Source organism: Canis lupus, chromosome 7 (assembly GCF_003254725.2).
Source record: "Canis lupus dingo isolate Sandy chromosome 7, ASM325472v2, whole genome shotgun sequence".
NCBI classification, from domain to species: Eukaryota; Metazoa; Chordata; class Mammalia; order Carnivora; family Canidae; genus Canis; species Canis lupus.
The window spans coordinates 19,139,586-19,155,182 of NC_064249.1; the positions used below are offsets into that span (position 1 = coordinate 19,139,586).

General features: G+C 34.0%; 1 protein-coding gene across 11 annotated transcripts in view; it reads left to right on the top strand.

Moving 5' to 3' along the window:
* Positions 1-15,597, top strand: part of ODR4 (odr-4 GPCR localization factor homolog) — a 41,063-nt gene that overhangs the window by 1,211 nt on the left and 24,255 nt on the right. For 9 of the 11 annotated variants that reach the window (XM_049112165.1, XM_049112171.1, XM_049112169.1 and 6 more), the window contains 8 exons: positions 1,431-1,551; positions 4,464-4,601; positions 7,856-7,951; positions 10,431-10,537; positions 11,589-11,625; positions 12,649-12,789; positions 14,160-14,255; positions 15,135-15,203. In XM_049112165.1, the coding sequence (XP_048968122.1) occupies positions 1,453-1,551; positions 4,464-4,601; positions 7,856-7,951; positions 10,431-10,537; positions 11,589-11,625; positions 12,649-12,789; positions 14,160-14,255; positions 15,135-15,203 (783 nt within the window). In that variant the 5' untranslated portion in view covers positions 1,431-1,452. The remainder of the gene's footprint in view (positions 1-1,430; positions 1,552-4,463; positions 4,602-7,855; positions 7,952-10,430; positions 10,538-11,588; positions 11,626-12,648; positions 12,790-14,159; positions 14,256-15,134; positions 15,204-15,597) is intronic. The other 2 variants (XM_049112172.1, XM_049112173.1) reach the window with 2 other exon arrangements.

The window sequence follows — 15,597 nt, forward strand, 5'->3', positions numbered from 1 at the left end:
TAGGTGACACCTTGGAAAAAATGAGATTGGGAAGTTACATAGAACTTTGGAGTGTCCCTGTCACTGCTTTTTCTTGCAAGAATTAAGGCAGAAGGAAAAGGAGTAGAGTAGCATAATAAAATTTAATACGTTAAGGCACTGTTAAAAGTGGAAAGCCTTTAAACTTATAGCAGCATTAATGATTCATATAGGCAGTTCTAGACTTAGTCTAAAAATAATTCTGGTGCAAACCCAATTTACTTTCACAATTGTTGGGGGAAAAAATCTGGGAAGACGTAATTATACTGAACAGGCTCTTTGAGGAGACAACATCCAATAGGGAGTTTCAAACTGGAACCAATTCTTTGGGATTTACTTTTAGAGTAATGCAAAATCATTGTGACTGGCAATTTACTGGTGTCAGATACAGTTCATCTGCAGCTGCCTTGACTTTGTTGTACTAAATAAGATTGAAACTTTTTACGCAACTCAAATGACTATTATTTCTTTTCAAAATGCTGCAACTGTTGTCTACAAATTGGAGAGAGAGAGAGAGGGCAAGCAAGCAGAACAGGGGTTACCCTTAGTAAAAGTTTAATTGAGAGATGGGGTTTTATTCCTCCATATGAACATAGCATTTCAGGGCTTGGATTCTAGAGCTAGACTGCCTCCGTGTAAATCCCACCTTTGCCATTTACCAGCTTTGTTGCTTGGGCAAGTTGCATTTCTTTTCTTCTTTTTAGTTTCTTCATCTATAAAACAAGGGTTATAATAACAGTATCTACTTGGTGAAGTTTCTATGAATATTAAATGTTACCGTATGTAAAGTACTCAGAACATTGCCTTATACAAAGTAGAAACTATGTAAATGTTCATTATTATTGCATTGTTATTTATCAAATTCCATAATTCTAATTATACTATGAGCTGCTCAAGGGCATTGGTCAAGTATTGTTCATCTTTGTGCTATCCCAGCTGGCACGATTTCTAGCACATAGTAATTCTTCATACTATGCTTATTGAGTAAATGAATTTGATTCTCTCTACCTCCCAAGAGCAGCTCAGAAATTGTCCTCTTTCCTGTTGTAGAAATGAGTACAATGAGGCTCAGCAACAGACTATCAAAGCTGATGCAAACTAACAAGTAGTAAATTCAATAAAAAATCAGCTGTGTTGACTAGTAGGTTAGTGTTCTCTCCCTTATCTTAGATAGGGGAGAGAGTTTTGTCTTTTATGTCAGCTCTCGCTGATTGGTAGTCATTTGCAGCAGCACAGTGTTGAGAATTCTAAAGCTACATTTGAACTTTGCAGGAAAGAATACTTAATAAGCAGTCAAGGCATGGGATAGTATCAGGAAGGTACAACTCTGTCTCTATACAACTCCTGTGACAAAAACATCACAAATTATATTTTTACCTAAAAATGCTGTGTATTTTTTTCTTGTAATTTAGGAGATTGAATTAGTTCCCAATAATGGGAAGAACCTACATTGTAGAAGAAACTGTTGGCCAGTATCTTTCAAACATAAATCTTCAAGGAAAGGATTTTGTCTCTGGTCTTTTAATTGGACAGGTATGTATCTTTTAGTGCATTTATTAGTAAAACAAATTACCTGTTTTTTTAATGTTAAAATGTTCTGTTTAGCAATAAACTCAAGGTTAGGGAATGGAGAAGAAGAACTTAAGAATGGTCTTCAAAGAAAAATGTGGAGAAGCAGGACAAACCTAGCTCAGGTTTGCTGTCAGAACACATTCCCTTTTGACAATGTAAAAGTAACTTATAATGTAGAAACTCCAAAATTAGAAATTCACTGATCAGATTATACATATGTTATTATCTTTCCAAGTATTTTTTATTCTCTTCTAATCTTTATTAACTCCTGGTTGTCTAATTCTTTGCAAAAGTAGCTTTTGACAACTTTATTCTCATTGTTTGCTTTATCTCAGTCGTATGGCAATATTGGTCAGGTCTATTGTTACATCTGTGGTACTCAATCTTACTGAAATTTTTTTTAATGTTGATTCAGTGGGGAGAGGGAAAGGGAATAAGAGAAATTTGCAAATAAGACAAATTTTATTTCCCTTTTGGAGTTAAGGCTTAAAAATCAACAAAAAATGGAACACAGATTTGGGCAGTTACTTTAAAAAGAATAAACATGGGATGCCTGGGTGGCTCAGCAGTTGAGTGTCTGCCTCGGGCTCAGGGCATGATCCTGGGATTCTGGAATCAAGTCCCACATCGGGCTCCCTGTAGGGAGCCTGCTTCTCCCTCTGCCTATGTCTCTGCCTCTCTTTCTTTGCCTCTCATGAATAAGTAAATAAAATATTAAAAAAAGAAAAAACATAAGCACCTGGTGACTTGTTATAATTGAAGAAAAAAAATGTGTTGGGGATCCCTGAGTGGCGCAGTGGTTTAGCGCCTGACTTTGGCCCAGGGCGCAATCCTGGAGACCTGGGATCAAATCCCACGTCGGGCTCCCGATGCATGGAGCCTGCTTCTCCCTCTGCCTATGTCTCTGCCTCTCTCTCTCTCTCTCTCTGTGTGTGACTATCATAAATAAAAAAAATTTTTTAAAAATGTGTTAATCAGCAGGGAAGATGGGGCAGCAGTAGAAAGCAATAAAGAAAGGAGAGTCACAGACAAACTAATTACCTTCATCTAAACACTGTTTAGGGGAGAGTGCACTGTGGCCCAAGGACTTGATTTTGATGCCTAGTAGCAAAAAGAGTTCTACTGTGACAGTTTTCTTTCTGGGTGTTTTATCATGACACCTTAGAACCTTCAAATTGCATAATTAACTTTTCTTGTTTTGATTCTATCCAGATTTTAAAGCTACTTCTCTCCTATAATTTGAAACCCCATGTTATCTCCTTATAAAGAATGTACTGTCAAGGAGAGTCATGTGTTCACACCCCTTCGTGGTATTCTTGTTTTCAACATCATTCTAAATGAGCTTAGTTAATGTCAGTCTAGCCCTGAGAGACCAGTTCCTTCTTAGAGTTTTCACAAATCAGATTTCTTAACTTGTAAGACAGAGAGTAGATCTTATACTATTCACCAAGGTAGTACTACCCTATGAAACCTCTCATTAGTCAGCCAACCTACCTTTTTGGCAATAATCTAAACTATTTTTTTTTTTAAAGATTTTATTTATTTATTTGAGAGAGAGAGAGCACAAGCAGGGGAGGGGCAGAAGGAGAGGGAGAAGCAGACTCCATGCTGAGTAGGGAGCCCAATGCAGGGCTCCATCCCAGAACCCCCAAGATCATGACCTGAGCCACTCCAGTGCCCCTGATCTACTTTTTTGATTGAGGTAACTTGAATCCAGTATGGGGCTCTTTTTGTTAGGAACTTTTTATTTAAGGTTTTCTTCTTTCCTTTATTTAAGAAAGTTTTGGGGGATAAGAGTTTCAGAGATAAAAGATAAAAGGTTGGGGAGAAATATCCTCTTCCAAACTTGCCTTACTCACATAGGCTTTTACTACAGCTTGACAAAACCACCATCTTACAAATAAGTCTTCCACAATTTAAGGTTTTCTTTCCAGTCTTTCCTTTTGATGGTGCCTTTTCATCCTTTCCAGTATGTTTCTTCTTCTCTATTCCAGGGCTTATCACTTTTTTCTTCTTCCCCTCCAGCTTGCCTGTTTCCTACTTTCGGGGTCAGTTTCTTTTCCTTCTTAAAGTTATGCTTTCTTAATCAGCAGCTATCTTTTCCTCTGTGCATTTGAATGTAATTTTCTGGAAATAGCTTTTGTAGAAATAATTTCCTTTATTTTTTATTCCAGGATGATACTCATAATGGCAATTTCAGATCATGTATGAGAATGATACCATGCTATTTGGTTTTATCTGCCTTGTTCATACTTTTTTTATATCAAACCTTCACTATAGTGAGACTGAGCTTTTAGAAGTTTCTGAATTTATCTTTAGATATCCCACCTTTTATTACCATTAAACTGCTATTAAAGCAGAGTCATAAATCTGATAGCACTTCAATTATGTGTCTGACATCCCTTCTGCTTTCCTGTGGACACCCATATACAAGTTCCTTAGCATCATTGTTTCAATGGAAGTAAGACACAAAGTTATTTGTTGCTTTATTTTACTGAGTTTTTATATCTGCTGAGCTATCCAATCTGTTCAGATGATTTAGAAAATAAATATAATTAGAAAATTGATCAAGCATATTTTAGTTAAAATAGAGTACATTCACTCTTCCAGTAATTTTAAGGACCATCATATGATTCACATTCAGGATGTCCAAACAAATAAGGAGCTGATACTAAGTATATCATGTACATAAATAAATGACCTGTGAGGGAAACATTGTAAGGCTATCCATGAAAATTGGTTTCCCTAAAGAGTCCTTTGTGATACACGTATTAACAATTTAAGTTGCTATAAATATTGTTTTGCATATCATAAGAGCTTTACATTCTTCAATCAGATGTCACTCTAATAAGCTTTTCTAATTTGTTTTTAAGTGTTCTTCACAAAAAGATTATGTCATTCTTGCCACTCGAACGCCACCCAAAGAGGAACAAAATGAGAATCTCAAACATCAACAAAAAGCTAAGTTGGGTAACTTGGATGAAGAATGGACCACAGAACATGCCAACCAGGTCATCATATTTGTCTTTTTATATAGTTAAATTGTGCTTATTGACTAACAAAAGTACTTTATCCTCGTTACTAGACTAGGATTTCAAAATACTCATTTTTAAGTTTTCAAATCTTGCATAGTGTATCAATGATAGAAGTATTTTCTGTTCTGTTTCTTCCATGATTATATTTTTTCTTTTTTAATGATATTTTTCATTTGTTGATTACTTGTGTCTAATTTTAAAAGTATTTTTTACTTGAGGTTAAATAACCCACCCAAGACTACATAATAAGTGATGGAACTGGGATTGATTTGAATCCAGGCTGTCTTATTTAAAAGTCTTTGATTTAAAAAAAAAAAAAATAATAATAATAATAAAATAATAAAAGTCTTTGATTTTATATGCTGTGCATTTCAATTATTCACCTTTATGCATTTTATTTTTTAATCTCTCTTTGTTATTAGTCCTTTAGCTTATTTCCAAATGTTCTTTAAAATAATACTAGTTATTGATAATATAGTTGCTCATCAGATTGTTTTAAAGACCTAACATAGGGTCTGAGAGAATAAGATGATAGTTTGGTTAGGGTTTTTTTTTTTTTTTTTTTTAATGTTCTTAGAATGTATGTTGTAACCAAAGTGAAAGACATTATTACCACAAGAGAAGTGAAATAAGAGTAGAAAAGTGCTGTAAGAATATAAAATGGTGAATCATTAAATGCCTGCCAATGGCTGGATTCAAATGGCTTCAGAAAAGGTTCTGAACTTATAAGATGAATAGGGCTGTTAGTAGAAGTCAGAGAACATATTGAACGTACAAAGGACAGTATGAATAAATGACCCAAAGGCATGAAAGTTAAAGACAGGGGAAGAGCAAGCAATTGGGTATAATTGGAACATGGGGTATATAAAAGAACTTAGATATAAGGCTGGAAGGGGCCAGTTTATGGATGGTTCTGGAATGTCATCCTAAGAAGCAAGAGTTTGTTTGGTAGATAGTAGCTCTGTAGTAGACATTCAGAGCTCCCTATCTTGGGAAGGAGTTAATGTGATTGATCAGTAATTTAGAAAATAATTTCAATGCCTTGCTACAGTGTAAATGGAGAATAGAGATACTGATCAGTTACTATAATAGTTCAAAAAAAGATGATGGGAGCCTACACTAGATAAGCTTTATGAGGATCTGTCACATCTCTTTTGTTTATGGCTATCTCCTCAGTGCCAAGCATAGTATTTTCATGATTTACAAGAACTCCAAAATCTTGATAAATGAATACGTGAATTAACTAATGCAGTGGGCTAAAACTTCACTACCAAACACGCCACCCACAGAGCTAGTAGCAGGATAATGTAGTGACCAAGTAGACTAGGACCGAAGAGCATTTGAGAAAGTAGCTAAAGATGACAGAGATTTCTAATCTGGATGTCTAGGAAGAAGATGGTGTTGCCATTTCATAGAAGGAAACAGATTTGAGAGCGACTGAGAGGGAATTGTGACTACTTAAAAGTAGTCAATGAATGTATTATGTCAGCTAACAGGAAATGTTAGAGTAAAAGTAATCATTTTCATCTCCCACCAACTTTAAATTTTTTTAGAGATGTGCATGTTTATCTGTATGTGTGTATGTATTTGTGATGGGGGGTGGCATGTAGTGAAAGAATCTAAAAAATTTTTAATATCATCTTCTAATGAAAATATTAAATATTTTAAGCTTAAATCCCAATGGCTTCTAAATAATTTTGGACTCCAATTGTGCTTTTGGTTTCTTTTAAAAGTATATACTTATATATAAGTGTATAGCATATATATATATACATATATATGTATTGAGAGATGTGTATCATATATGTACACACACAAACATAAAATTTTTATAGCAAAATAAGTTAACCTTTTTGCCTCTAGAAAGAAACGGCTAATTTTATGTGTGCGTGATTTTGAAAACATGCATAATTCCCATGCTAAATATGAAAACTTTGTTCTTTATGTGTCAAGCTTGTGTTACTATAATGAATAGAATTTATTAATACAGAGGGAATCACCAACAGACACAATGTAAATGTATTCCAGAATAGACTGTGGTAGCTAAGAAGATTTAACTTTCTGACCAGTTTTTTTATGTACTAAGTATACAAAAAATAACCAAAGCACTTTGATCTCTGAGTTTAGTTGGTAGAAAAAATTCCGTCTGTATTAAGAACTAGCCACAATTACATGAAGGGAAATAACATGGAGGACAAATAGGTAGTATGGATCAAAAAACCTTAAAAATATGTATAACTTCATAACCTAGTAATCCATCTCAAAAAATTTATCCTAAGCAAATAATCCCATGAACAGAGAAAGCCTTGCTAGAATTTTTACAGTATTATTTGAGTAAAGAAAAATTGGAAATAACATTCATACTCAATATAATAAACAGATATAAAAAATTGAAGTAAACATAAAAAATAGGAAACAAATGATTTTTAAGTTAGACTCCTTCTCTTCAAATCCCAGGCTTTAGTATTCTTCTTTGTAGGTATACAGAGTTAGTTGAGAACCACTTTCTTCCCTTAACTTCCAGACCATCACATACCAGTAATCATAACACAGGTTTGTGCGGTAAGTTCCATGGGAGAACAACACCAAAGTTCTGTGGGACCTGAGAGATCAAAGTATCAGGGAAGGCAGCTTCCTTAAGGTGACTTTGAAGTATTCAACAGAGTTCAGACACATAGAAAGATAAGGGAAAGTCAGTTCACGCTGAGGCAGCAGCCTGAATGAAGGTGTAGAGTTAGCCAGATATGTATATGGAGAAGAGTGAGGACTTCCTAATATTTCAGGGGAAGTAATATCAAATGAGGCTCTGAATATCAGATAGCTAGATTTTAGAGTCTGAAATACCAGTAGTAGATACATTTATATATTATTTAGGTGACAGTAGAAGCCATTGAAAATATTTTAGAAGATATTTCAGTCTGTGATCTCATGAGAAAGGGGTTTATTGATGTAGCTAAAGGGTGTCATTATTAATAGTATTAAATGGCTTTAGTTATAAAGGCCAAAAATTAAGGACAGTCTAGGAAGATTGTGTACATAATGATGCCCCATTCATCATGGTTATCAACTATTTCTCAGTATTTTTACCTGTTTTTCAAAGCTCCCACCTCAGTGCTATGTATATAGTTGGTACTCAGTATTTACTGATTTAATTTTTAGCTTATCAAACACAAAAGATTTCATATAATGCCAAACGCTTATGTTAACTAATACTATATTTCTATTTTTAGGTGTCCAGAATGCTACCAGGGGGACTTTTAGTTCTTGGAGTATTTATCATTACAACTTTAGAAATGGGAAATGATTGTCAAAATGCTCTGCGTAGAGTAAGTCTGAAATATCAGAAATTCTTAATATGATCAGTTACTTTTTTTTTTTTTTTTTTTTTTTTGAAGTGTGCTCCTTGCTGGGCATGGACTCACAACTCTGAGATCAAGATCTGAGCTAAGATCGAGAGTCAGGTGCTTAACTGACTGAACCACCCAGGTGCCCCAAAGTTATATCTTATTTTAATTGATTATACTATGTACAGTGATCCTAAGCATACTTAGGTTAGCATTCCGTAATTATGCTGGGATTAAGTTGAAATAGCTTTTTCCATCCAACTGCTTGGTATTTTGAGTGTAAAAAAAAGTCAATATTTCTATTTTCAATCAAAGCTATATATTTTTAAATAACTTTAAGTTTAAAGATAAGTTATTATTGGGGCACCTGAGTGGCTCTGTGGTTGAGCATCTGCCTTTGGCTCAGGTCGTGATCCTGGGGTCCTGGGATCAAATCCCACATCAGGCTCCCATAGGGAGCCTTTTTCTCCCTCTGCCTTATGTCTCTGCCTCTCTCCCCATGTCTCTCATGAATAAATAGATAAAGTCTTTAAAAATAAAGATAATTTTTTACTATTATGAGACAAATTATAGTGGTTTTAACAATTTTTCTTGTACAATAGCAATATTCTGCTAGACCTTCCTTCTAGTTCAAAGTGATTGGTATAATGTGAAAGTGATAGATTTGTGATTCTTCACCTGTTCAATTTTCTCAAGATCCTGAGAGTAAAACATAATCAGATACTTATTCTTTATTCCTGGGCAGAGTATCTATCATTAGTCCCCTCCTGTATGTTTTACTCCCATATCAGTAAATTGGGTAACAACATAGTCTGTAAATAAATATGAAGGTCTACAAGCTGTTTCCCCTTAAACCCAAATCTAAAGCAAACTTTGTGCAGGCAACTTTCATCTTTTTTTTAATACTCAGGATCCAGATGAGCCTTCAAAAAGTTCTTTCCCACCCCAAGAGAGAGGGGGACCCATAATCTTGAGAAGTGCAAAACCCCACAGAATCAAAAAAATTTTCTAGTAAAAAAGTCTGTAGCTCATAAAAATCATAGTTGCTACAGATTCTTCCAGTTTTGTAACCTTTCCTGTCAAATGTCCCACATCAAATCTTTGCTATTTGTGCCTGTCAAATGTCCCACATCAAATCTTTGCTATTTGTGCCTAAGGGAGAAAGGGAAGAAAATGGAGATATTCCCCTCCCCTGGCAAGTTACTCAACTTTCTGCTCTTTTTTCCATTGTAAATAAATGTACCTTTTACAATTGTTCAACTTCTTTGACATTTTGAAATATAATCTAAACGTGTATGTGCTTAATCACGATGGTTGTAAATCTTTTGTGATTGGGACTGGATTGAAGAAGGTGAATGTGGGCTCAGTGCTAGAGAGATACAGTTGGTCCTTTTATCTTTTCCTTTTGCTTTTGTATCGTTTTATTCCTAAGAGGCAAATAAGACTTTAGAAAGGCTGTATTTCGGGCCTTATTGAGTTTCCATTTTCTGACTTTTTTTCCACTGCCCATAGTGAGGAACTTTGTAAGAAGTAACCTTACAAAACTAGTGTCTCCCATAAGGTCATTGTTGAGAACTTTGTTATGTTACATACTATCACCTTTGAAGAAATTTCTTTTGATGTTATTATCAAGAAAGTTACGTCTCTTCTCATCAGTTGTATTCAGTTTATGGACAATGTGAATTAGGTAACAGATTAGGTTTGGCTGTGTACACTATTGTTAGGAAGTTTAGAATTTATGACCCTTGGAATGCCTGGAGGGCTCAGTGGTTGAGCGTCTGCCTTTGGCTCAGATCCTGATCCCCAGGGTCCGGGATCAAGTCCCACATTGGGCTCCTTGCTGGGAGCCTGCTTCTCCCTCTGCCTCTGTCTCTGCCTCTCTCTCTGTGACTCTCATGAATAAATAAAATCTTTAAAAGTTTATGACCCTCCACTCATATCAAATATGCATTTGTATAATTCTTATTTCTGGCATAAATGTATGTCACTATTTCTGATTTTTTTATTTTCAATTTACATTATTAGTATATTTTATGTGTATATAGTGCCTTACATTTTTTGTGACATTTAAATAAATCTCAAGTGGGTGGCATGCTTCATTTTTATAGGTTAAATATCACTTGTCATTTCTCATTCTAATTAAAATAGTCTTTGTTCTGTACTTTTAAACTTAAATGCTAATTGCCCAAAATTAATTTCTCATGTCCAGCAGATTGATGACAATGATTTGTATTTTTATATTTAAAACTCAAATTTTATAGATTTCTGAAAATGGAATCCAAAAGGTTAATAAATCAGTTTCATTTTTTTTTCTTTTTTGAAGAAAACAAAATTTAATGATAGAATCATAGAATTTTAAAACGAATTAGGAGCTTAGGGACATTATAATTATCTTTTTCCTTGCACTCACTTTTGTTCTCTTATTTTGTATTAAGTTAATGTGTGTTTTCCTCCCTTTCAGCTAATATTTGCTATGGAAAAATCTTTGAGTAAAAGGAGACTCTGGAATTTCACAGAAGAAGAGGTCTCAGAAAGAGTGACACTTCACATTTGCTCTTCTACAAAAAAGTATCTTTTATTTAGGTGTTTATGTTTTAAACTATATGATATCAAAATAATGTTCCTGCAAGTTTTTTTCCCATTTACTTATATTTTAAAAACAAGCATAATTTGGAAGTTTTTCCTGTAAATAACACATAATTAGGACTGCCAATAATAGTACTAGTAATAATGGTTTTTAATCATGCCTCAGGATTGTTAAAGAGTTTGAGAAAGATGGCAAGGACTGGGGATTCTGAACTCTTTACCAGCTAACTGCCCCTGTCCATTGAAGCTCAGTAGATCCTCTGCTGAGTGGTAGATGCCTGACAATGCAGGCAAAGTAATGCTTTTATCTTGTTGAATTTTCACCTCCAATTCAAAATGTCCAATTAAAGCACAGATGTATTGAGCTGGACAGTGTAGGACATCCAAGAAATTTTTTTGTCTTTAGCCAAGAACAAGTGACACTGGAAGCCTCCTCAGGGCCTCCTTAGCTGCTTTCCTCTGTATCTTGCCAGGGCAAGAGTATCTCCTGAGCAAGAGGCAGCCATACCAAGGGAGCGAAGCAGTGTAAGGGCCCAGTAAATTAGGCCTTGCAAAAGATAAATTGAAGAAGAGACCATTCCTACAGAAGCTGAGCTGGTAACTCCTTTGGTATTTAAAAGTTCCATGTACAGGCGCTTTGACCCAATAAACATTTTCAGTCTTGACTCCATTCAAAACAGCACCTCTATTTTTATAGAGGGTGTGTATTTGAGGGAAATTTTGCAAGTGTTTCAGGATTTTAAGCAATAGGGAATAGTTAAAGCACCACAAGTATTACAGTCAGATTAATTTTTGTGTACATGTATTAGTCTGTGCAAAGTGTGAATATATATGTGTTTATTTACAAGATGTACATGTATTTGTGCAAACATATGTAAATATATGTGTATATATATCTTTATATGAAGTGGTATGATTTTGTAAAAACCCTTAGATGCATGCACTTTATTTTTATTTTTTGATGACTTATTTTCTTTTGATTATCAAAAATTACTTCTCTTTCTTTAGTTATTTCTATCCTTAATCAGTAAAGAATAGTTTGTCGAACTTATGATATTCGTGATCCAAAGGTAAGAAAAATTGCTTTTTAAAAGATTTGTATTGCAAAAAAAAAAAAAAAAATTGTATTGCAAAGTATTTTTTTTTAATTTATTTTTTTTTTTAAATTTTTATTTATTTATGATAGTCACACAGAGAGAGAGAGAGAGAGGCAGAGACATAGGCAGAGGGAGAAGCAGGCTCCATGTACCGGGAGCCCGACATGGGATTCGATCCAGGGTCTCCAGGATCGCGCCCTGGGCCAAAGGCAGGCGCCAAACCGCTGCGCCACCCAGGGATCCCTGCAAAGTATTTTTAAAATAAAATTCAGTTATTTAGTTTTAATAATTTTTAGTGCTTTCATTTCCTATTGGTGTCCACAACCACCTGCAGTTTTTTAAAATTTTGAAATGTGATTAATTTCATTACAAGCAAGGATATTTTATTTTTTGTTGTTCAAATATTTTTATTAAGCTCCCCCTACCTATTTATGCATTTAGTATTATATTTGAGAGGCTGGTAGTAGTAAAAGCATCTGGGCCTTTGGTAGTTAGTTGCGTAGTTAAGTAAGCCATCTACTAGCAGAATCCAGACTAATGTTTTGCTAAGTTGTCTAAAAGCAATGTGAAAAAAAGTAACTTTGCAGTGTAGTGTTAGCAAGGATAGGACAGAAAGGAGAATATCTGGCACCTGATAGTTGCTCAGTGATTATTTGCTACACACAAAAGCTTCTAATTTGATACTGTTGAAGCTACAGATAAGAACCAGAGGACTTGTCAGAATTCTACATGAACTGTCTGATTCTTTTCAACCTACCTCTGGGGAATGGAGCTGCCAAGGCTGCCTGGGATGTATTGAAGGGTAGTGAATTTAATGCATGCTTTATTTCTATTTAGTTTTAACTTATTGCCCTTTGATGAGAGAAGTTGACCAAAATATATTAGGTATCAGCTTGTGTGAGTTAATTAGGTTGTACGTTTTATAGTATTTTATTGATCCACGTATTTTACCTGAATCACGTATTTTATGTTTTTCCACCTTCCCCACTGCTAAAGAGTTCAGCAAAACCAGCAGATTGGAAGTACCAAAATGGACTGTCAACCTCATGGCTTCCGTTAGAGTGTACAGTTCATGTTAATATTCACATCCCGCTGTCTACCACTTCTGTCAGCTATACGCTGGAGAAAAATACAAAGGTATCAGGGCAAAATGAATTCTCCTTAGTCATTGTTGAATAGATGAACTGCTTTTATTCTGGTTGTCTATGCCATTTTATAATCCTCAAAAATCACATGCTAATTATAATGATATTATGGGTGACTAATTTATTACCGCAAGCAAATTAGAAATTTAAAGATAGGACAAAAAAAAAAAAAAAAAGATAGGACAGCATCATAATACTAATGTATTAGCATGATAGGTACTTCATAGATATTTGTTGATTAACATGTAGCTAAGTACATTGTAAAACATCATTACATTAAATATATAAAAAAGGTATACTGTTTGGTCTTTCTTTTCTTTTCTTTTTTTTTTTTAATTTTTATTTATTTATGATAGTCACACAGAGAGAGAGAGAGAGAGGCAGAGACATAGGCAGAGGGAGAAGCAGGCTCCATGCACCGGGAGCCCGACATGGGATTCGATCCCGGGTCTCCATGATCGCGCCCTGGGCCAAAGGCAGGCGCTAAACTGCTGCGCCACCCACGGTTCCCTGGTCTTTCTTTTCTTTGATTTTATTTTCTCCTTTCTAGTCCTTTTTTGTATTTCTGTACATTCTTTTGTTCATATCTCATTTCTCTTCTTTTGCTGGAGCTTGCTTATTTTTTTTCTCCTTAATATATATGTTTTTGAGGTTCTTTCTCTTTTCTCACTTTCTTTTAATATAATGGGAATTACTGAATTTTATTTGACTTTGGTCATGTATTTAGTTATTAAGCCTCCCAAGTGTGTGATACAATGTTAGTTTAGGATAAAGATTAGAAAAACTCTTATTAAATATGGCTAAGTTGCCAAACTTGGGGATATCCTTTTTTTTTTTTTTGTTTATGAAACTGAATAAAAGCACAGCATGGAGAATATAGTCAGTGATATTGTAATAGTGTTGTGACAGATGATAGCTACACTCGTGAGCATACTATAAATAAATTGGATCACTGTGTTGTACACTTGAAACTGTTGTAACATTGTGGGTCAACTATATGCAAAAATTTTTTTAAAAATTTAATTTTATTGATTTATTCATGAGAGACACAGAGAGAGAGACAAACATAGGCAGAGAGAGAAGCAGGCTCTATGCAGGGAGCCTGATGTGGGACTCGATCTTGGGACTTCAGGATCACAGCCTGTTCGGAAGGCAGATGCTCAACCATTGAGCCACCCAGGCGTCCCGCAAAAATTTTTTTAAATACATGAAGAAAAAATGGCAAAATGTTAAGAAATAAATACCACCTTACTGATTACCACATTAACATTTCAGTGTATTAGGTGGAAAAAACTGGACCCTAGGGAGTTTAATAGAGGTGGCATTATATCTGAAAGATATCCATGTTGTGTTCCTTTTAAGAACGGACTTATACGCTGGGCTAAGCAAATAGAAAATGGCGTTTATTTGATTAATGGACAAGTTAAAGACGAAGATTGTGACCTCTTAGAAGGACAGGTGAGTTGAAAGAAAATCATTTTACTTATGAAATTATATGTGCTTAAGGAAAAATAAAAGATGACTTTTCTGTCATCTTTTCTGTAGTTCTCACCTTCATGAAAACAGTTCCCATCTATTTCTTATTTATTTTTTTAATTTCTAAGGTCTTTTAAAAGTAAAGGGCAAATAAATGTTTTTTTTTTTCCAGAAAATGCTAAGAGATTATTTTGAATTAATTGGATCCTGAAATCTGAAGAAGGGAGTGTGTGTCAACTAAATTCTATTTCCAAATTGCAAACTGCTTGCTTAAAACTACTTTGATAGCAGTTTAAAGACCAGGTTTGGTCATTTTCTAGAAGGCATCCTTATAGGCTTTTTAAATAGCTTTGATCTATCTGAAGACGAACTTTGGTAATCTCTTTAGTTCAAGGGTCAGTGAACTTTGTAAAAAACCAAGTATTGGTTTAGACTTTGTGGGCCGCATGATCTCTAGCAACTATTCAGCTGTTAGTGTAGCATGAAAGCAGCCACAGATGATATGTAAATGAATGATCTTGATTATGTTCTGTAAAACTTATTTACAAAGACTAGAAGTAGTCTGGATTTGACCTATAGGCTATAGTTTGCTAATCCTTGCTTTACAGGAATAAAAGTAGGGAATTAAAGGTTTTTAAGAGTACACACTGATTGATAGACAATATACAAAGTAATATATATATATATATATATATATATATATATATATAGAAAAAGCCAATATAAAACAAATAACAAGACTTTCTTTTCTTCTAAGTTGATTAATATATGTAGGATAGTTCCTAAATTGTCTTTTGTATTCCACGCCAGTGTCAGTATTTGAGGGTTTTTTTAATTTTATGTTGTTTTTTTTTTTCCCAGAAAAAATATTCGAGAGGAAATGTTCAAGCAGCTAGTCATTCTTTTGATGTCAAAGTGCTAACACAGTTGGTAAATATTTTAAAATACTACTTATCTAAAATACATTATTTATTAGAGTAACTATAATGAAATTGTTTTGGTTTTTATATTTATATTTATATTTTATATTTATATTTTATATTTATGTTTATAATTAAAGTCAAAGAATTTTAGAGATGTAAAGTGTAAAAATGTCCAGTTCTAGGAAATTTATTTCCAAGAAACATTATTTTAATAAGACCTAGTTTGGTTTTTTGCCTGAAGGCTATTAAAATTTTAGCATCAAATAGAGAGTAATTTAAAAATATATATGTAATTTTTAAAAATATATAACATCTAATATATACATATGTACGTGTATATGTGTGTAATATTTTAGGATGTAGTTTTTATGAGCAGAGTTGTAGTTCTTAACTTAAAAAGA